Below are 22878 nucleotides of genomic sequence, written 5' to 3'. Positions count from 1 at the left end.
AAAAAAGGAAAGAAAACAGACAAGAGGATTCTAAATTACAAAAACCATATTATAATGTTTTCAAAAAGAGAAGCTTACAGCCATAAACCAGGCTCTAGTTATTTTCAAAAAATCAGTACACTCAGAAGAAAAAGCTCTTCAAAATATCAGTGAATAAAAAGTGATGATAAAGTTGAAGAAAGCATGGAGAAATCAGAACAAAAAGACGAAGAGAACAGAGGAAAAAAGATAAAAAGCCAGAAAGCAATCCTGGAGATACATTAACTTATTAACAGTAAGTAGAGAAAACAGAGGGAAAAACATTATCAAATGACAAATACATGACGAATTTCCTGAACTGAAAAATGTCTGTTTATAGACGGGAAGATTTCATGGAGCAGCTAGCACAATGAATGAAGAAACCTCCTTGAGACTTACCATGTTGATATCTCAGAACCTGAGGGAAAACGAGAAGATCCTCAAACTTTCCAGAGGAGGAAAACAGAAAACAAATAAAGGACTGAAAAATCAGAACAGCTCTAGTCATTTTTTTTTTTTTTGGCTGGAGCTGGGTTTGAACCCACCACCTCCGGTATATGGGGCCGGCGCCCTATTCCTTTGAGCCACAGGCGCTGCCCCAGAACAGCTCCAGTCTTCTCAAACACTGGAAGCTAGATGACAGATCAGGAATAGTGACTTCAAGATAGTGTGAGAAAATTACTTCAAATCTAGAATTCCATACCAAGGTGACTTCCAGTGAAGCATGAGAGAGAGATAAAGATATATTTAGATATAGACGATCTCAATCCTTTTGCCCCTCAATGCACTTTTTCTCGTGATGTGCTCTATTAAATGAAGGCCCACTTTAAGAAAGGGAAGACATGGGATTCAGGAAACAGTCAATAGAGGAGAAGGAAATGATGTGGACCATGAGCTGGCCCAAGGTAAGAGCTATTAAATGGACCTGAGGAATAAATAACCCAAACTGGAAAATGTGGAGCAGAAAGATGTGTGGCCCAAGAAACTAAAAAGCAAATGACAACATGAATTAGTGATCCTAGAGAAATAAAATATTTTAGAAGGAAATATAATCACAGTATACTTTATGAGTATAGATTTCAAAAAATGAAAAATGATAAGAAGATCAATAAGTAATATCAATAGTAATAAAAGCTAAAATTATGGCTTGGTGCCTATGGCTCAAACGGCTAAGGTGCCAGCCACATACACCTGAGCTGGCGGGTTCAAATCCAGCCTGGGCCCGCCAAAGAACAATGACGGCTGCAACCAAAAAATAGCCAGGTGTTGTGACAGGTGCCTATAGTCCCAGCTACTTGGAAGGCGGAGGCAGGAGAATCGCTTGAGCCCAGGAGTTGGAGGTTGCTGTGACAGCTTGAGGCTCTGTCTCAAAAAAAAAAAAAAAAAAAAAAACAACACCACACTAAAATTATTCAGAAAGAGAAGAAACTAGCAATGGAAACAACTTTTGAAAAGTTGCCTGTTGAGAGTGAAAGTCTTCTTAGAAGCAGGAAACAGGCTGGAGGAGAGTGAGGGACCTTTGTTTCTTAAAAAGCTTTATAAATGGGTATTACTTTGTAATCTATGGACATGTATTACTGATGAAAGTAAAAGTTAAGCAAATCTTCCAAATTACCTATCTCATTTTCTATCATTCAAGATTAGTGCCTTTACCTCAGAGGAATAATCCTGTTGATATATAAGAATAAAAAGATGGAACAAATGGAATCAAAAAGAAGTAACAAAACTGTCAAGCTGATAAGAAATTTCTCTTACTCACCATTTCTCTGGCTATTTCCAGCGCTTCCTGCAGGCCATAGAGCCTGCCACAAACCAGGTAGATTCCATTGGCCCAGAGAATACAACCCTCATGGACCCAAAATTCATTGCTGTCAAGAGGTAGTTCAGGGATTTGTAACTCCAGCTCGGGGCCACCTTCTGATGTGGTGGGCACAGAGGGCTTTGAGTCCAAAGCAGTCTTTTCGCTGCTGCCCTCAGCGGCTGCTTTTTTACAAGGGAGCCCTCTGGACAAGGACCGGGGGCCTCCGCCACAGTCTTCTGAGCGGTGGCGCCGCTTAAACCTAGGGTGTGTGGCCAGGCTCCTCTGCTCCTTCTGCTGCTGCTGTTCCTCTTCCTCCTCAGTGTCCGTCTTGGAGCCGTTAGAAGCACTTTTGTGCCGTACCTTAACTTTGCTCTGCATTTCCGAGGCTCTCTTAGGAGGCGGATTCTTCGGGAGAGTGGCTGCATAATCTTGAGGATAAAAGGGTCCAAAAAGGTCACCCATATTCCGGTAACTGGCCCACTTGCCACATAGACAGCAAACCAGGTGCCCCATAACAGAAGACTCTGTCACAACAGGTCCCTGCAGCATGAAGGATGAAGCTGGGAGTGCCTTGCTTTCAGTGCTACTGGGTGGAGGGGTCAGTGACCTCTGACCCTTTCGACCCCTCACCAATTTGGTTTGTTCTTCTTCTTCCGCATTGATGATTGTACAAACGGCTCCAAGTTCACACTTATTTACTACATGAATATAAGGGAAAAAAGACTTGTTCTTGGCATCAGTTTTATCCAGTGGCTGGGTGGCATACTTCAGTTTGATCTCCGGTTCCTGGGGTTCTACGATGGGAACTGCTTGCTTGGTTTTTCGCTTCCTTGGCTGGGCCCCAGGCTTTCTTCTCTCCCTCCTTTGCCTCTGCTTTTTTGGCTTTGGCTCTCCATCTGCAGAACCTTCTGGTATTTGGGGGGGCTGAGGGAGTGGAGGCGGCGGCTGCTGTTGTTTCTTTTGCTTATTCACACTACCAATGGGTCTACCCTTCTTCTTTCCTGATGGGAAATATCCCTTTGGGGGGAAACCCTCTTGTTTGGGTGAAATTGTAGCTGTATCGTTCTCTTTCTCTTCAGCCTTGGGGTTTGCCTCAGGGGCCAGTATGCCCACTGGAGGTACATTCTTTGAGTCAGGAAAGATTAAAGGTGCTGTTCCACCCAAGGAACCATCTGGTCTCCCTTGGTTACTACCAGGCTTTTGTGAGGTTGCACATGACACAACACCAGGGGGGTCCTTTCCAGTAGTAACTGTTTCTGGATGTGTCTCTGTCTTTACTTTGTCATCCCCACCGCTACGCCACTCTTCTGAAGACCTTGCAAGAGGTTTCTCAATGTTCAATTCTTTGTTTGTTGGACCAGCTAAGTCAGATACTACTTCACCTTTTCTCTTCTCCATCTCAGCATCCTGAACAGCAATGCTTCCACCTTCTGGAGGACCGCTCTTTAAAGACAGGATGTCATCAAGTGTAACCGTGTCTCCCCCAGCCTCCGCACTATTGGAGGATGCACTCCTCCTAATATTTGGGGATGTGATCTTCTGAACTATAGCTTCCAATTTCAATCCCCGTCCTTTCCGTGGGGGCAGTATTTTGGTTTTAGCAGGGCTTGTGAGGGTAACAGCAGGGCAGTTTCTATTATCTGGACTTGGAAAGTCCTTGGAGGAATCTCTCTTAGGGACAGACTTGATATCTTGACTATGAGAGAGGTGGGCATAGGAATTGAATGACTTCTCTGGGCCTTCTTTTGATGAGTGAAGGAGGCGCCCCCTATCATCAGTGTTGCTGTTCTTTATATCTTGTGACTGTCTCTTACTGGGAATAGGAGAGATAAAAGAACGAACACGCCTCCTCATGATTAGGGGGTTTTGAGAAGAATGATCCTCTTGGCCTGGAAGCCTTAGCATAACATTACTGGGTTTGGAGGACTGTGTAGACTCAGCTAGTCCATGTCCATCAGTCTCATGGGGTGGCCCATACCTTTTTTGACTGGACATTCCTGGAGGACCACTGCTTTTGGCTGGAGAAGTTTGCCGAGAAAGATCCCAACAAGATTCCTGTTGTAACTTCTGGGAGCTATGCTTTAATTCCATGCTCTTGTTAGGCAGACCGTCACTTGACATGAGGCAGCGCCCCGCCTCCTGAGTGCTGGGGTCATGGTAAGTCCCCACTGGCGGGCCATACATCATACCATCTTTGTCATTTTTCAGAGGGCTCCGTACTCTGTCAAGAAACTGCTGCTGCCTTGGGCTCTTCCGGAGCCCCTCCTGCCTGTGCTGTGCTGCAGCAATCACTCCCTGGGCAGAAGTGCTGCTCCAGTCTTTATACTCCTCCTGCTGCTGTTGGTATATCTGCCTCTTATAATGGAGTTGAGAATTCAAACCTGCATTAGGGTCCCCATAAGCATGAGCCCGAGTGTTTGTGTGATAGGCAGAGGCCAGGCTTTCTGAGTTGGGAGAAAAGGGAGTGTGTAAGGAACTTCTGTTGGCCCGCTCTGAAAAGGTCATATGCGGATTCATGTGATGAGGGTCTCCCCCTGGGCCTCTGCTTCTCCCAGGAGACATCTTCAACTTTTCTGCAAAGTCATGATACTGAGAAGGGGACCGACCCCTCAAGCCCTCTCGACCACCAACTCTGCCAGGGACCCGCCGCATTGGTGTGGGTCTGCTGTCTTGTGGGCCATAGTCTGAAAGGGAATCATGGGCTGCTGCTCCAGGGCTGGCATTACCACGGTAAGACTCATGCTTGATGCTAGTTGGATGGCAGTGGTCTCCAGATTTCTTGCTGTTGAAACTAGCTTGTAATTTGGATTGTTCAAAGTCTTCCTCTTTTATCTGCCCGCTCTGGGATTTCAGCTTTGTTTCCATGGACACCAACCCACCTGGAAGAATGACTGACTGACTTAAACTTGGATTGAGACGTTCATTCCTCCCAATTCTGGCATCGGCACCCATGTGTCCTAGTGAGTGAGCCCCCGGGTCCCTGACAATCTGTCTTAGTGGAGAAATATCGCAGATCACTGATCTTCTTTCAGAGAGGGAACCCCCAGGCTCATGAGCTGATGACTGAGGTTCTATTTCAAACTTTCTGGGAATTGGATAGTCAGCCAAATTGATCTGTTTCATTTCAGAAGCTGTGCTGCTTGATTTCCTTTCCCAGGGGCCCCAGTGTGGGTTTTCTAAGAGGGATCCAATGCTTTTGTTCAGAAGACCCCTGCTAGCTAATTCATTGGTTTGACTCACTAAGACATTGGGCCTTGTGGTTCCTTCTAGGCCACTAGCCATCCCCTGATGCTCCTGAGCACTCCTGGAATATCTCCTGTCAGGGTGGTGATGGTAACCCTGGAGCACTTCTTGAAGGAGGCTTGGGAACTTCTCATTTCTACCCTTTCGTTCTCCATGGCCAGTGAAATCCCCCTTTTCTTGCCCTGTAGGATACTGAGGAAAGCCACTGACATTTCGTGCCACAGCTGACCCAAAACTATCTTTGTAACTATAGCGCAGGCTTCCAGGAGATTTGCTAGGCTCAGTCCTTCCTGTAAAACCAGGGCCAACTGTGGAGTGGCCACTCGGGCCATTTCCCTCTCCATTATGGTTGGAGTTGTTATCTCCGTTCTTATTTCCTTTATTTCCTCCTCCTGGAGGCTCTGGCTGTGGAAGTGATGCGTGGCTGGCTTCCTTTGCCCCACCATTGCTAGGCGGCCTTTGAGTGGCCGCAGGATCATCTTCTTGGGAGCCTTTATCTTGTCCACCAGGCTTTTCTACCCGACTTGTCATGGCTTCTCGGGAGACAATCACCCCAACTGTCTTCTCATTGACTTTTGGGTTCCCCTCTGATGATGACGGTGTGTCCTTAGCACCTGGCGAGGTAGCCTCTTCTCTTGCTGTGGGACTAGTGCTGAGTCTGGGGGGTTCATTCTGAGCACCTGGTGCTGGGGAGGAGGCGGCTTTCTCTGAGGTTCCACCTTTATAAGTGGTGTCAGAGCTAGTGCTCTGGCCACTCAACTGCCGCACTCTCTCACCTTGGTCCTCTGAACTGCTGGAGCAGCCCCCATCCAGTGACTCTGCCATAGGAGACTTCAGCTGTTCTTCAGGCTGTGAGGAGCCTTCAGAGTTTGTGCAGCTATCTGCTTTCTTGGAAGATGAGGGCCTCTTGGAGGTCTTCTTCTGAGGAGTCAGGGCATCAGAAAGTAACATGTGCTGGACAGTATTAGGGAGATTGGCCACTTGAGTACTCAAGGCACTCAAACTACTCAACCCAGGATCTGTCAGTCGCTTTTCTGGCACCCCTTCTAGTCCGAATCCTTTGAAGCCTGCAGCATGAGAATTAGGACTGGGCAGCATTGATGGGGTTGGACTGAGTTGTGGCATTAACTGTAAAATTCTGTTTCTAGAACCCATGGGCACACTGCCTTGCCCACACTGGAGATTCTCCCCACTCTGCATTAGAGGAGATGGGGTAGAGCTACAGCTTGGAGACTGAACCACAGAGGCAGCTGGGGAAGGGTTAGAAATGGGGCTGAAGTTCTGGTGAAACTGCATGGGGGACCTCACAGGAACCTCGGGCTGGCTATACTGCCCCACCTGGCTTTGCAGGGGCAGCTTGGTGGCAGCGTTGGGATACTGCATCACGTGCTGAGGGGGATGTTGCTGTTGCTGCTGCTGCTGCTGCTGCTGCCCCTGCTGGGTCCCTTGTGTAATCTTTGCCTGTTCAAAATTCTTCACGGATTGAGGTTGGTAGCTAAAATTCGACTGTGTGCCATAAGCCTGTGCATTAGAACCCACATTATGTCCTTCATACTGAGATCCAGCATTCACACTGTAACTGCCATCATAGCTCTGTCCAGACTGACTAAAACGCTGTGGTGAAGGGAAGGAGGAGGAGGAGGAAGCAGCAGCAGAAGACTGGTAGTGTTGGCCAAACTGACCCACTCTTAATTGGTAACCAGCAGCAGAGGATGGCAGAGTTGAGGGCCGCTGCATTGGCTGGAGATGGGATGAGCTGGATGCTGGCTGCCCTGCAGCTTGTGGTAGAGGCTGATGGGATTGGTAAAGCTGTTGTCTCAACTGCTGTACTTGCTGCTGCTGCTGCTGCTGCTGGCTAGAAGCCTGTTGTTGGTACTGAGCACTCCCTGGAGAGAAAGGCCCTGTGTAATCCTGCTGATAATGAGAAACACCACCAAGAGCAGAGTGCTGTGCTTGAAATTGGCCCACATGACCTTCACTCCCATACTGATTGCCAAAGCTGCTTCCCTGGGGGGGTCCATAGCTCTGCACAGGCCCAGAAGGCCTTCGCTGAGGAGGCTGTGGGGTTCCTGTAGCCACATGGTCTTTGTTGCCTGCCATGTAGTAAAAATCTCCAGTCTCTTTCCTGAAACCCTGGTAACCTTGGTGGCCAGAGGTTTCACTAGCCATTGCTGCAGCAGCAGCTGCTGCTCCTCGTCGTCCACCACCACTGCCACTGCTGCCACTACCACCACCTGTACCCCCAAAATTCTGGAACATCTGGGCCTGACGAGGGCTGAACTCTTCTATCCGAGATGAGCTGTGTACCTCCTGTGGGTAGCTCTGCTGGTTTCCGTGGTAACTGCTTTGCTCTCGAAAGGACTGCATACTGTTCAACAGCACAGAAGCAGGCCAACAGCCCTCCTAGAAATAGAAAAAAAGGTTGGGGGGGGGAGCATTAGACATGTACCTCTGGAGCACAATCAAAATCAAGTCTAGATGATGGGGATGGTCTAGAAGGGATAAGATAATTCAGATAACCAGATGAAGCTGACTGGTTTGAATTTCATCTCCTTTTTATTTTTCATCTTGTCTATTTCTTAAAATGCAAATATGCAGAAATGGCCCAGGGTGAAGTAGGAGTCTTTGGTAGAATGAAGACAAACACTCTGGGTGTATACAAATTCAATATAGTAAAAACTTTATAATTAGACAAATGATCTCTCAAAACTAAACTGAGTTAAAATATGGGCCTGTGTCATTACTGTAAATGAAAGACAGCAATTTTTAATAACTCTTCCAGTTATGGTACAGGTGAGAAAAACCACTTTCATTTCTTCCCTGTCATGTACTAGACTGACCACTGAGCTGAGAGTCTCAAATAACAATGAGGCTGTTACTCTACTGGCTGCCCATTCCCACCCGACACGGAAGCCAGTTCCTTATGTCCAAAGCTACATTATTACAGACTTAATGTAATGACTAGTGATCCCAGGACACTTAACCCTTACCAATGGGGTCCTTATGCTATAGGTAGGCATCCACACAAACTTTGGAGTCAATCTCTTCTTCACACATTATGTCCCAGGAACCCCTTTCTACCATCCACCCTCAATTACCAAGTTCAAAGGGCTAGACTTAAAATGAGTAGCAGTGACTATTCTTCCAGATACTCATTTTACAGATGAAATGGATGCAGAGCTCACAACATTCCATGCAGCAGGGCCAAGGGCCTGGCACAGCAACCCCCACGGGCCATGTTCTTTTTCTTTTTGGAGACAAAGTCTCAGTTTGTCGCTCTTGGTAGAGTGTCGTGGCATCATAGCTCACGGCAACCTCAAACTCTTGGGCTCAGGCGATTCTTTTGCCTCAGTCTCCCAAGTAGCTGGGACTACAGGTGCCCACCACAATGCCCAGCTATTTTTAGAGACAAGGTCTCGCTCTGGCTCAGGCTGGTCTCAAACCTGTGAGTTCAGGCCATGCACCTGCCTCAGCCTCCCAGAGTGCTAGGATTACAGGAGTGAGCCACTGCCCCTGGCCCCATAAGCCATGTTCTTAACACCAAACTGCTCAGAGGATCTTCACACAGTCAGTACAGATGGCACTTGTCCCACTAAAGTTCAGCCTTGAAAGTGAGTGGGTGGCTACCAGCAATACTTATAGGTCGGCCCCTCTCTGTGGCCCTCTCACAAGAACCTTCATGCTGTTCCAGCTGGTTCTTCACCTCCTTCATCATTTCTAGGGCTTTCAAGAACAGCTCTGCCCACACATGCTTGTCTCCAGTTTGTGGCGTACTTCTTTCTGCTCTAGTTCTCCATGCTAGCAGCCTTCTCCAGATGAAAACAAGGCAGAATGGGGCTAAACTGAACAAAAACACTAAATCTGGCAGTTTAAACTAATGAAAAGCTTCCTCAAGAGATGCTCTCTCTATATAAATAAATACTTTACATGTTGTTTAATTAATCCTTCTGGAAATAAAATCAGGCTTCTGAGTGGATAAACAGTGTTGCCACTTGTTCCATATTTTTCCTAAATAGGAGCCACGAAGAGCTAAAGACCACTTTACACGTCAGCACATCAGGCCTCAGGCTGCCTGCCTACTGAGAGCTCTGTCTCCAGATAGACAAGACAGATATGAGAACCTTCCTTCTCAGGTCTATTCTCAGCCCTTCCCTGTAGAGTCCCTACCCCGGATAATACCCCTCTTCCTATTGTTATAGTTTATGAACTAGAAGAAAAAAAAAAAAAATCACAGCCAAATACCTCCTACAGGGCACTAGTCAAGCTAAGTATTTTCAGTATACATGAAGTATTTGAGTACCAGGTGGTTGCAAGTTTCTTTTTTAGGAATTCCAAGTGAAGCAATTAGAAAAACCAAGTAATATATATCAGCAATAGAAAATATAAACCTGGCTTGGTGCCTGTAGTTCAGCGGCTAGGGCGCCAGCCACATACACTGGAGCTGGTGGGTTTGAACCCAGCCCGGGCCTGCCAAACAACAGTGACAACTACAACCAAAAAATAGCCAGGTGTTGTAGTGAGCACCTGCAGTCCCAGCTACTTCAGAGCCTGATGCAAGAGAATCACTTAAGCCCAAGAGTTGGAGGTTGCTGTGAGCTGTGATGCCACAGCACTCTACCAAGGGCGACATTTGGCTCAAAAAAAAAAAGGAAAGGAAACCTTAAATTGTAATTTTACCATTAGTATATAAAACAGGCTAACAATTCCAATACTATCCTATTGTTTTTGAAAAAGCATCAGTGTAATCAATTATAATTTAAAAACAATTTTTTAGTTTTTCATTTTATAGAGATGGGGTCTCGCTATGTTGCCCAGGATGGTCTTGAACTCCTGGCCTCAAGTGTTCTTCCTGCCTTGGTCTCCCAGTGCTGTGATTACAGGCATGAGCCACCTTGCTCCAGGCCCCTAATTTTAAGTTTAGAGACAGGGTCTCATTCTGTGGCCCACATTGGAGTATGGTGGTATAATCATAGCTCACTGCAGCCTGGAACTCCTGGGTTCATGCAATCCTCCCACCTTAGCCTCCTGAATAGCTAGGACTACAGGTACACATCACCACGCCTGGCTTTTTTTTTAGAGACAGAGTCTCACTTTTGTCATCCCCAGTAGAGTGCTATGGCATCATAGCTCATAGCAACTTCAAACTCCTGGGCTTAAGCAATTCTCTTGCCTCAGCCTCCCAAGTAGCTGGGACTACAGGAGCCCGCCACAATGCCTGGCTATTTTTAGAGATGAGGTCTTGCTCTGGCTCAGGCTGGTCTTAAACCCGTGAGGTCAGGCATCCAACCACCTCGGCCACCCAAGTGCTGGGATCATAGGTGTGAGCGCTGCGCCTGGGCTGGCTAATTTTTTTTTACAAGTGTTTTTTTTTTGGGTGGCGCCTGTGGCTCAAGGAGTAGGGTGCCGGTCCCATATGCCAGCAGTGGCGGGTTCAAACCCAGCCCCGGCCAAAAAAAAAAAAAAAAAAAGTGTTTTTGTAGGCCCAAAGTCTCACTATGTTGCCCAGGTTGGTCTTGAATTCCTGGCCTCAAGTGATCTTCCTGCCTTGGTCTTCCAAAGTGCTGGGCTTACAGGTGTTAGCTACCGTGCCCAGCCAGCATAGTCTTTTTATTTTATTTTATTTTTTCATTTTTCTGAGACAGAGCCTCACTTTTTCACCCTTGGTAGAATGCCATGGCGCATAGCTCACAGCAACCTCAAACTCTTGGGCTCAAGTGATTCTCTTGCCACAACCTCCCAAGTAGCTGAGACTACAGGCGCCTGCCACAACTCCCAGCTATTTTTAGAGACTGGGGTTTCAATCTTGCTCAGGCTGGTCTTGAACTCTTGAGCTCAAGCAATCCACCTGCCTTGGCCTCCCTGAGTGCTAGGACAGTGCCTGCCTGTACAGCCTGTTTTAAAGTGTTGTGATTAACAAATACCAAAAGATGTCTGAATTCCTTCATTTAAATAAATACAAATATGCAGTAAAGAAAATATGACACTCCAAAGGAATTAAGTCGCCCACAGAAACTTGCATACATACTCTGAAAAAGATGTTTACTAATGTACTTTCCATCCTGACTTTCCCTTTCCTGTTTTTCTCACACATTTCTAACTTCCCAAATGGTTTTGGAAGAGCTGTGGAGGAGTGCCAGCAAGGGCCAGAACTTCAGCCCTATACAATCCAGAGTCCACATGTTTACCTCAGTTTTAACCACTGTCTCCTAGCTGCAGCTGCATTCTCTATCATATTGGAGGGCTGACCACCTTGCTGTCTTAACAGAAAACCTACCTCAGCTTGGTTTGTGCTTCCTTCCTCCACATGTCCACATCATCCCACTCCCGAGTCTATTCTTTTCTCCCCAAAGGATCAAAATGTCTTCAAGAAAGTTTCCTCTCTTCTAGCATCTTGGTCCTCTTTCACTTCTCACCTTTAAATCCTCAAGACATTAACATACATGTGTTTAGTTACAGCCCCTGGTGTGGGATATTGTTTGTCCCCGGCCTACTCCTCATCCATTTCCACATTACTCTACGCCCTGGAAGGGGCACTTGGAGGGACTGTTGACAGGTTTTGCCACCCTCTGGCTTTTGGCCCAGTTTGGCTGGTAAGAGGCAGAAGAACTGACTCTCCTGGCTCCCACTGAGGCTGGCTGAGACCTTCCGACAATAGCTACAACTATGCCAGGGAATATGGACATTTAGCTACTTTCTCCAAGCTCCAGGAACCACTTTCTCTGCCCTTCGGGCCTAAGAGGTAATTGCCAACCCAGAAGACTCCATGTTCCTTGTTGGTTTCCCCAAACCCTGCTCTTTTTTTTTTTTTTTTTAGAGACAGAGTCACACTCTATTGCCCTCGGTAGAGTGCAGTGACATCACAGCTCACAGCAACTTAGAAGCTCTTGGGCTTAGGCGATTCTCCTGCCTCAGCCTCCCGAGTAGCTGGGACTACAGGTGCTTTGCCACAACGTCTGGCTATTTTCTGTTGCAGTTTGGCCAGGGCCGGGTTTGAACCCGCCACCCTCAGTATATGGGGCCGGCGCCCTACTCACTGAGCCACAGGCGCCGCCTGACAACAGTCCTTTTTTTTTTTCTTGTAGAGACAGAATCTCACTGTACTGCCCTCGATAGAGTGCCAGGGAGTCACATGGCTCACAGCAACCTCCAGCTCTTGGGCTTACGCGATTCTCTTGTCTCAGCCTCCCGAGCAGCTGGGACTACAGGCACCCGCCACAATGCCTAGTTATTGTTTTGTTGCAGTTTGGCCAGGGCCAGGTTTGAACCCACCACCCTCGGTATATGGGGCCGGTGCCCTACTCACCCACTGACCACAGTCCTTTTATTCATCTTCAGCGGTGCTGTTAACTCGGCGCCTGTGATCACTCTCTTTCTTGGCTGTCTTCTACAGATCAAAAGCTCAGAACTAACATCCCAGCATGGTTCTGGGTTAGAGTTTGCAAAGGGAAGCACAAAAGAGATTTGAAAGGTAGAAGGAAGGAGAGATTGATAACTCATTCTCTGGAGGGATTTACAGCACACATGGGTTCTTGAGGACCACACTGTGGTGCTTCAGTTGGAGACTGGGAGCAACTTGCTTGACCTTTTTGGTACAGTTCTTATAAAGGGTGGATGAAGCTTTAATTCCTATATCAAAACACTTCATGCCTAGAATAGAAAGCTAGCCATCCAGCATGCCATCTGTTTTCTACTGGGACCCTGACTGATACAGTTTTTCTCGTACTCCTATAATTTCAGGATAGACTATTATCACTTGGGGAGTAAGAGACTTCTATTTCATGCAACATGGCATACAACAGGGACTAAAAATCTTTGCTCAACAAAACACCTAGAAAAGTCAGACAAAACACACAGTTAAGCTGCAGCAAAGTCAGAAATTCCTGGGTTCAAAGTTGGATGGAATACTACAGAGTAATAATCAGGCGCTGGGCTCTGAACACCAGGGATGAGGTGGGGTCTCTCATGGACTGACTAATCCTACAGCCAAGGTTTTAGACAAGGCCCAGCCCCCTTCCTAGTTGGCAGTGGGCAGTCACTTCTGCATATAAGGACTTTGGGCAGTGCCGCTCATGGCTGTTATTTATATAACGTCTGTAAGTTGACACCCAAGGGTCTTTAACAAACTGGTTGACATATATGGAGGTGGTCCACATAAGGAACCAGGCCTACTGTACCGATATGCACATGTGGTGCATGTCCTTTTCATGAAAATTAAGTCCACTCAAGGAGGTGGTCAATGTAGGGAGCTGGTCAGCTATGGAAGTTCCACGGTAATGTCTATAAAGATGATAAAACATTTATTCATAGGCAGACACCAAATCATTTTCATTGACAAAGATAATGTGGTTCTTTCACCAACTGACCCAACTTTCCATCCTCAAGGAAAACCACAATCATCCCAAGCACGAAGCTTTAGAACAACTCCAAGCTCATCTCTTTAACACTCTGTACTCACAATGTCACCAAATCATGACACTGCTCCTCCCTGTATTTTCCCTTTCTGGTTCCCTCCTCCTCATTGTTCTCATCCTTGGCTAGAATGACACCTCTGGAAGTTTTCTTTCCCAGCATCTTCTTTTCTTCACCTGCCTTCTGTAATCTTCCCTAGACAGTTTCTGTTCCTCTCTACCCTCTCACGTTGGTCTCAACTTGGAACTTTCTCTGAAGCATCCGTAGGTCTATAAATTTCTTCTTGTCATGTCAGGTCATATGGCCCTCAGAATCTGAAGAGCTCTTAAAATGTGATCTTTTCCACAAATCTTCCTTAAAGCAGACAATGTGTTGAATTTACCTCAGTAAGGTGCATTTACCTTTAACCAGCATTGGAGGTATGTATTACTGATGTAATAATTACCATTTATTAAGCAACTTCTATGTATCAGGCACCGTGTGGTTTTACATATTGCAATTAATGAATGAATGGGGGAAAAAACCTAGGTAAATTATGTAATTTTCAAAAATCAATCTATTAGAACAAGGCAGAGCTGGGGTTTTTTGTTTCATTTGTTTTGTAAACAGTGTCTCACTCTGTTGCCCAGGCTGGAGTGCAGTGGCACCATCACAGATCACTGTAGCCTCAAACTCTGGGCACAAGTGATCTGAGCTGATATTCTGTAACTCTTCTTCTTCTTCTTCTTTTTTTTTTCTGAAACAGAGTCTCACTATGTTGCACTTGGTAGAGTGCCATGGCATCACAGCTCACAGCAACCTCAAACTCTTGGGATTAAGTGAGTCTCTTGCCTCAGCCTTGCAAGTAGCTGGGACTACAGGCACCTGTCACAACATCCAGTATTTTCTTGTTGCAGTTATCATTGTTGTTTAGCTGGCCCAGGCCGGGCTCCAACCTGCCAGCCTCAGTGCATGTGGCTGGTGCTGTAACCCCTGTGCTAGGGTGCCAAGCCAACTCTTCATTCTTTTGACCCTAAAACACGTGATCCTTTCCTTTACCATACTGAGCAAGAAACACTCAAATTCATGATTTTGAAAATCCTGAAACTTGTGTCAGACCTGTACCTGTAGTTATTGCTTATTTACTGCATGCCTAATACAAGCCACACACTCTACAGGTGCTTTACAAAAATGTTAATATATTTAATCCTCACCATGACCTAAGAAGTGTTGGTACTCCTTTTCATAAATGGAGACTCACAGAAAATTAAAAGAGCAAACACAGTAAACAAAGAGGGGGAATATGAAACGCCCACCCCAGACCTAGTCTATACTTTCAGCAAAAGCCTTCCTTGAACCAGCAGCAAGACAGTGTTGCTACTCTCACAGACCAGGAAGCATGAAAAGAATCTCAAAGTTTGCTAAAACTGAGCTGACTACTTATACCTAAATAGATCCGAATCATTTATTTTATGTGTGCACGTATGTGGGATTTTCCTAAATACACCAGGCACACAGACCTGCCCAGTGACTTCATTTGATATTTCATATTCTATGTCCTATTTGCACATAGGCAAAACCTAGATTTTTCTGAGTATAATTAGGCCTTTAGAATAAGGTGATGTGCTGAGGGTTCTGGCCTGTTCCCTGACTGCTTGGGAGCCCAGAATGGAGCCTGAAATCAACTTAAGGAACCAACTCCATCAGAATTCACAAGACAGTTCATTGTCTAAATAAACCCACCAGAATGCTACAGATATACAAAGTTTGCTCTCTGAGGGTCAAAACCTGTATTATATTAGCTATGTGAGCTGTTAAGAAATATCTCCACTTTCAACTATGATCATGTACATGCACAGAAAACATGGGAGCACAAATTTTAGCTACTAAATTTCCCAAAATTTAAGATTAGACGATATCCCATCTGAAGTTAGACTGAACTGGTAAAAAAAAAAAAAAAAAAAGGTAGCATAAATTATCTTGACTCTTTGCAAAAGTGAATTGTTTTATATTTTATTTTTATTTATTTTATTATTATTATTATTTTTTTTTTTTGGTAGAGACAGTCTTACTTTATCACCCTTGGTAGAGTGCCATGGCATCAAAGCTCACAGCAACTTCCAACTCCTGGGTTTAGGTGATTCTCTTGCCTCAGCCTCCTGAGTAGCTGGGACTACAGGCGCCTGCCACAATGCCTGGCTATTTTTTTGTTGCAGTTTGGCCAGGGCTGGGTTTGAACCCACTACCCTCAGTACAGTCAGCGCCCTACCCACTGAGGCACAGGCGCTGCCCACAAAAGTAAATTGTTAATAAAATCCCAGAACAACCAAATGAAAAACAAAAATACCAACAACTTTATTTCAGTGATAATTAGAAGGAAAAAATTGGCAACCTCAAACACTTGAAAATGATTAAGCAAATTATGTCATATCCACTCAGAGAAATAGCACGTAATCATTAAAAATAATTGCAAAGTAGTGTGCTACATGAGAGGCAAGTTTTTCACTAATACCACAATGGTCTCTGGCCCAATGAGTGGAGTTTGATAGTAATCCTCGCTACAGTAAAAAAAAAAAAAAAAAAAAAAAAATATATATATATATATATATTGCAACGATTCTTGCACTATGAAAAATGCTTATTATATAACATCAAATATAGCAGCCTATAAACTCATACCTGTGATACGATTACAACTCTCTTGAAACAGGCATTCATTTAGTCCTGGGCCAAAGGAAATGACAAAGAAAAATGAAAATCTTTTGACTATCCACTGTGGCAAGATGGTAGATGTATTTTTTTCCCTTTTCATTTCTATTTACATTAATGTTTCAATTCTATTTACATTAGAGATTCATCACTTTAAAAATTATACCCTTTACACTACCTCAACAGCATCTTTATTCTATCTGTTCCTACTGAGAGTAAAGTGCTGTGCTGCCCAAGGGCTGAAAAAAAGGAGGCATAGGAAACCCCAGAAGCCCAGAGACACATGGAAGAGGGAGGAACTTGCCAGACAGAATCTCTGCTGTAGGAGACCTGGATCCAAGACCACACAGGATGCTGGACACCAGGTTGCCCAAGTAAGTGTACGCAGAGTTACACTTTCAGAGGTGTTTCTCAGAATCAGGCCTAAAGCAGCTGAACTCCACAGTGAGCAAGCCTAATTTTAGCATTCAACTGATGGCATGCTTCTGTAACTGCATGGAGTGTCATAAATTTGCTCCTGGACCAGACTGAAGGAGTCTGGGCCCCATTCCCACTCAATGACTACCAGTCTTATATTCACAGGGACATCCCAACATCACTTCAGATGACCTCATCTATGAGCAAGGCCAAACAGTTTCCAAAAAGGGGTCAGGAGAAGGGTGGGGCCAGTGGCATCTCTTGGGTAGCTGGGGCTCTGAGGGTTTTTCTTAACTGCTGCACTTAAGGGATTTTGGGATGTCACAGAATATTATCTCTTACCTAAAGCAACATAATTTCTAAACCTTCAAGACAAAAGAATCATAGGAAGTAATTAATGTTGCTACTTAGAGGCAAAAAAAGGTGTTCATTTTATAATTCATTCAAATATAATTTTGAATTCAAATTCAAGACACCAACTACCAAAGTAGAAGTGAGTGAAGTGGGCAAAAGCTCTATGATGAAAACTTTAAACTTTACTGAAGGACCTGAGAATTCAAAACAGAATAAATAAACCAGAAAAACACACAGTTCACTAATAAAGGCCACTATTACAAAGTAAGTCTCCACATATTAGTTTATAAAACTGTAATAGCTTTCCAGTCAAAATCTTGACAGGACGTTAAAAAAAATTTTTTTTTGAAATTGCTTCAAATGTATAGAAAAGTGCAAGAACAGTCCAACGTACTCAGATATCCCTTTCAACAAAATTCCCCAACTGACATTGCTTTATATCGTTTGCTCCATCACCTTTTCCTGGCTTCACTGAGAACAAGATGAAGAAAAGAAGCCTCACTGTTCCTGAATTCTTCTGTGAATATTTCTAAAAACAAGGACATGCTCCTATATAACCAACACACAAAGTCTACACATCAAGAAATCAACACTGATACTATACCATCAATCCAATCCACACACCTCATTTGAATTTTGTCAACTGCCCCAACAATGTCCCTTTTCCTTGCGGTCCAGGATCCTATCCAGGAATGTCTCACCAGAGTCTGTCAATCTGGAAGAGTTCCTCAATCTTTCCTGACTTCCATGTCCCTGCCAGAGTACAGTCTTTTGAATGTGTGGGACGACCCTGGGTCTGAGTCCTTCTTCACAACCAGACTCCAGTCATGCTTTCTGGGAGCAACTACAGACACACGACGCTGCGTTCTTCCCAGTGCACCACACAACGGAGACCCACCCACCATTGATGATGATTATTAACTATATTCATCTGGTCAAGCCCATGTTTACCAGGTTTCTTCACTGTAATGTCCTTTTTTTTTTTTTTTTTTTGCCTCCTTTGGAGATAGTCTCACTCTGTTGCCCAGGCCCCAGGTTAGAGTGCCATGGGATCAGTCTAACTCACAGCAACCTCTCACTCCTGGGTTCAAGCGAGCTTCCTGCCTCAGTCTCCTGAGTAGCTGGGACTATGGGCACCTATCATAACATCCGGCTAATTTTTCTATTTTTAGTAGAGTCAGAGCCTCACTCTTGCTCAGTCTGGTCTTGAGCATCTGAACTCAAGCAATCCTCTCATCTCCCAGAGTGTCAGGATTACAGGCATGAGCCAGAGTGGCTGGCCTCATTTCCCTCTCTGTAATTGGCATTTTGTTGGAGAAATTTTGAGATTATGCCAATATAATGTACTTTATCAAGCATCCACCCACCGTCAGGATCCATTGATGAATCCCCACATAAATCAATCATCTCTATAGTGATTGCCAAATGGTGACACTCTTTATCTGTCATGCTTTCCACATCTGTTTAGAACCTTTCCTCCTTACCCATTAATTAGTTCATTTATTTGATACTCAAATTGTCCCAGATTTGGCCAGTGGAAACCTCTTCAAACTGGCTTCCGTGCCCTTTTGACACATTCTAGTCTTTGAGCATTCCCGGAACAAGATTCATCTTATACTACTTTCCCTGTCCTAACCCCTGGAACCAGCCATTTCTCCAAGGACACCTGATTGTTTTTAGAGCAGAATATTTAGAAATAAAGCTCTGGGCGCTAGGATTGCTCATTGCTGCTGGACATCACTGCTTCTTGCCAGAAAAATATTATGTACATACATGAACATCCATACCTATAACTACTTTGTACATGTGGAATGTATGTGAGAGCCACGAGTTCACACTGATAGCTCTAGCTCTAATCGAAAAACCTCAAGAGTTCTGTGCAGCCTTCCATCTTTCTCTGTCTGTATTCTTCCCACAGATAGTAAGAAACCTGGCTCCCATCATCCTCAGCACACACTTGCCTGCCTGCCTAATGTAATCAACCCAGCTCTTTAGCCTCAGCCCTCACAACCCTCACCTCCTCAGCTGTGGAGCTCACTGCTTTCATGGCACGCACACTCTCATTAAGTGTTGATAACACTAATTCTAAAATTCATCCAAAGAAAATCTAAGGAGGTTGTGTAAAACTAGTCAAGAAAGCTTGGAAAACATGAAAAGTCAGGAGATACCTGCCCTATGCTACATCAAACTTTTAGAAAATTAAATCAATGAGTGTTAGAATAACATAACTACCTTTCTGGGAGAAAAATACTTGTGTTAGACATCACTTTGCGATGTCTGTAAAAATAAACTTTCAGGGGCAGCTCCTGTGGCTCAAGGAGTAGGGTGCTGGCCCCATATACCAGAGGTGATGGGTTCAAACCCAGCCCTGGCAAAAAAAAAGAAAAAAAGACATATAAGTAAATAAAAATAATGTAAAAAAAAAAAAAAATGTAAAAATAAACTTTCCGGTGAATTAAAGAGCTAAACATCACCACAAAAAAGCACAGTAGTTCTAGAAGAAAACACAAACACTTAAATAATCCTAGGGACCAAGGTGGCATTCAATTTTGGGTATCTACATACTATTTTGTATTAAATAGAACCTGGGCTTCTTGGAAAAATGGTTTCCTAAGGGATAGGCAAAGTACCAGGTACGAGCATGTAATACTTTACTGTACCAGAAGGCCAGGATATGCCTTCAGTCTCAGGGAGACAGAGCAAACCAGTCTGGGAAACTGTGATTTTTTTCTTCTTTTTGAGACAAGAGTTTTACTTTGTTGCACTCTGTGGAGTGATCAAATGCTTGAGTTCAAGAAATCCTCTTGACTTAGCCTCCCAAGTAGCTGGGACTACAGGCACTCCCACAACACCCAGCTACTTTTAGAGAGGGAGCCTCGCTCTTGTTCAGGCTGGTTTTGTGAGCTCAAGCAATCCGACCACCTTGGCCTCCCAGAATGCTAGGATTACAAGTGTGAACCAACATGCCTGGCCCAAAACTGTGATTTTTTAAGACAAGGTTTGTCTGTGTGGTTTTTCTTTTTCCTTGCTTTAAAATATATACATTGAATTTATAACGGAAAACTTTTGAAACCAGCTCTCTAGCTGTGTGTGTATGAGAGTAAGGATAAATCTCATAACAACTTAAGTGAAAAAAGCATGTTATTTGGAAGAGTAGGTGGGGCGATGGTGGGGGGAGATGTTTAGGAGGCTGCAAATGTGACATCTGGGTATTACAGGTGCTATTAGTCTCTGTACTTTTCTGTATGTTTGAAGTATTTTGCAAAAAACCTCAAAATTCTGGTTCCCCACTTATCCAGTCAAGAAAAGAACCAGAGTTCACAGCAAGGAATACAAGACCCTTCAGCTTCTGACACAAACAGAATGTCCCCCTGACCTCTCATGACTTCATACCTTCTGCTCCAATAACACCAGACTTTGCTCTACTCCCCAAGATCTCCAAGTCTTTGCCCAAGCTGTTATACACGTCTGGCATGCTAGTGTACTCGCCCCCTCACATCATATGATTAACCCAGACTCTTCTGTGAAGACCTGCTCAAACGCCCCTTCTTTGGGGAGTCTTTCTCCAGTGAATTAATCACTCCTGCCTCAGTCCCCAAGGCTCCTGTCAGCATGGAGTAGTGGAAAGGCTGTGTATGGACTTTGAACCCAGACACATTCAATCCAAATTGGATTTTGCAGCTCACAGTCAGGGGAGATCTTCAGCAAATTATTGTTTCCTTAACCATAGAAGAGAAATGCCTCTGTAGTTAGGGTGATTACACTGTTCTGCCCAGATGGCCCCTGATTCTGAAAGAAAGTTCTATATTGTTGCTGGTTAACTTCAAAAACAATGAATAAATCCAGAAATGGATGGCAAAGATACAGAACAAAATTGTAACTCAGGGAGAGGATAACTTTTTACTTGTTTCATTTTGTAAAAATGAGACTACAGTCATGTGTTACTTATGTAAAAGTTTTTAAAAAGAAAAATTAAAAAAGATTTATAGAAAGCCCCTTGCAGAATAGCCTGACAAACAATAGCTAACACTGAGGGCTGAAGCAATGAGGATGAGGAGGGCTAGGAAAGGACCAGAGTAAAGATTCAGACTAAACACAGGAAATACAAAAAAAAAAAGGAGCAAGGAACCCTGTTCTCAAGAAACCCACATCTAATAGGGAATGCACCTATACAAATATGTATTGAGTGTCAAATACATATGTACTGTATTTGTCACTCAATATATATTTGAGTAAATATACTACATTCTAGGCACTGATTTTAGGTGCTGGGGATATAACTATGAACAATACTGTCACAAAATTCCAACACCCTGTCCCATGAAAACAGCAGAGACAAAACAACAAACATGCACTAGAACCAAGAAATGCTCAAAGAGAAAAGTAAAGGAGACTAAGGAGACAGAGGTGGGGTTACTGTAGGATTTAAGGCCAGCCTCCTAGAGGAGGTATGAACGGAGACCCAAATGAGGTGACCAGAATAGATAATATAGATAAGCAAGGGGCGAGGGGGTGAGTGTGAGCCAGAGGCAGGAATAAGCTTGGTGAGAGGAGCAAAGTGGCTGACATGGCAAAAGTCCAGTGCTGGGAGAAGGGAGGGAGATGCAGCCACAGGAAGGAAGCTTGACCCAAATGGCCATGGTCTCCTTTGGTCTACGGATCGGAAAGCACTGATGTCACCTGGGAGTTCATTAGAGATACACAATCGTAGGCCCTGAGGACCCATAGAATCAGATTCCACATGTTAACAAGGTCACCAGCAAGTCACACATACATACTGTTTGAGAAGTACTGGTGAAAGGCCTTGTAAAAGTTAAGGGCCACATAGGAAGTTTGGATTTTATGAGAAGTCTTTGGAGGGTTTTGAGGCAGAGGGGCATGCTCTGGTTTTCTCAAACAGCTGCTCTGGCCGCTTTTTGGAAAACAGACTAAGGGCAGAGCAGGGAGTGACTTAATGAAAAGCTATTTTAGTAGTTGGGGTAAGGGATGCTACCAGCCACATGGGTGAGTGGGGTGTTGATGTGGGGTCAATAAAGGACACATTTTGCAGTGAGAGCCGATGTAAATTGCTAATGAGGAGATCAGAGATCAGAAGTGGACGTGAGGGACACAAAACAGTAACAAACAGCAGCCGCCAACACTAACTAGCTGAGCACCAGCCACATGCCAGTTACTCTCCATGTCTGTCACAGGTGGAAATTCATTTGATATTCACAGTAATTCCATGAGGAAGATATAGCTGATAACCCCACTTTATTAAAATGGAGACAATGAAGCAGGGAGCAATTGAGTTGCTGCCCAAGGCCTCAAAGCCAGTCATGGGATCTGAGGCCAGGCAGGGGGCTTAGGAGCTCACACTCTAGCACCATCCCTTATGAAGCAACTGAGACAGGGCATCACCTGTGAAGAGATGACAATGGGAAGGGGAATGGAGAGTGCTTCACTTAGACATGCTTGATCTGACAGGCCCACTAGACATCCAAGTAGAGACGTCAGCTAGCATGACTGGATCTTGGGAAAGGTAGAGTGGAGATAAAATGGGAAGGTAATTAGCAAAGAGATAGTGTTTAAAGCCAAAGGAGCAGATGAGATCACTCTGAGCAGTTTTTCAAACTGCAGGCTGTGAAATCAATTTAGTGGGTCATGAATAGCACTTAAAAAAAAAAATGAAATAGAGCAGAATGGAAAATAACAGAGTCTATGGCTTATAGTAAGATGAAATGTAAGAACTGTTTCATGAAATTTTCATTTCAGTTGTGTCTGTGAGCATACGCTGGTGTAATGTATTTGTACTAGGCTAGCATCTGGTATGGTAGAAAAAAGGTTTAAAGTTACAGACTGGTCTAGGGATTAAGTGTTAAGGTTGACCTCCAAATTGCTCCAACATCAGAGGTTGGGAAAGATGAAAAGCCAGAAAATGAGAGTGAAGTTAGTGAGGAAGGAAAAGC

The 22878-nt window shown here is 44.5% G+C and overlaps 1 protein-coding gene across 2 annotated transcripts in view; it reads right to left on the bottom strand.

Annotated features, from left to right (window-relative positions):
* The window catches only part of TCF20 (transcription factor 20), a 99795-nt gene that overhangs the window by 38650 nt on the left and 38267 nt on the right, over positions 1–22878 (bottom strand). For both annotated transcript variants that reach the window (XM_053586306.1, XM_053586305.1), the window contains exon 2: positions 1778–7465. In XM_053586306.1, coding sequence (XP_053442281.1) covers positions 1778–7429 — 5652 coding nt within the window. In that variant the 5' untranslated portion in view covers positions 7430–7465. The remainder of the gene's footprint in view (positions 1–1777; positions 7466–22878) is intronic.

Source organism: Nycticebus coucang, chromosome 3 (assembly GCF_027406575.1).
Source record: "Nycticebus coucang isolate mNycCou1 chromosome 3, mNycCou1.pri, whole genome shotgun sequence".
Lineage (NCBI taxonomy): Eukaryota > Metazoa > Chordata > Mammalia > Primates > Lorisidae > Nycticebus > Nycticebus coucang.
Note: the sequence above shows the minus strand (reverse complement) of the source record. Positions and strands in the feature narration are given on the sequence as shown.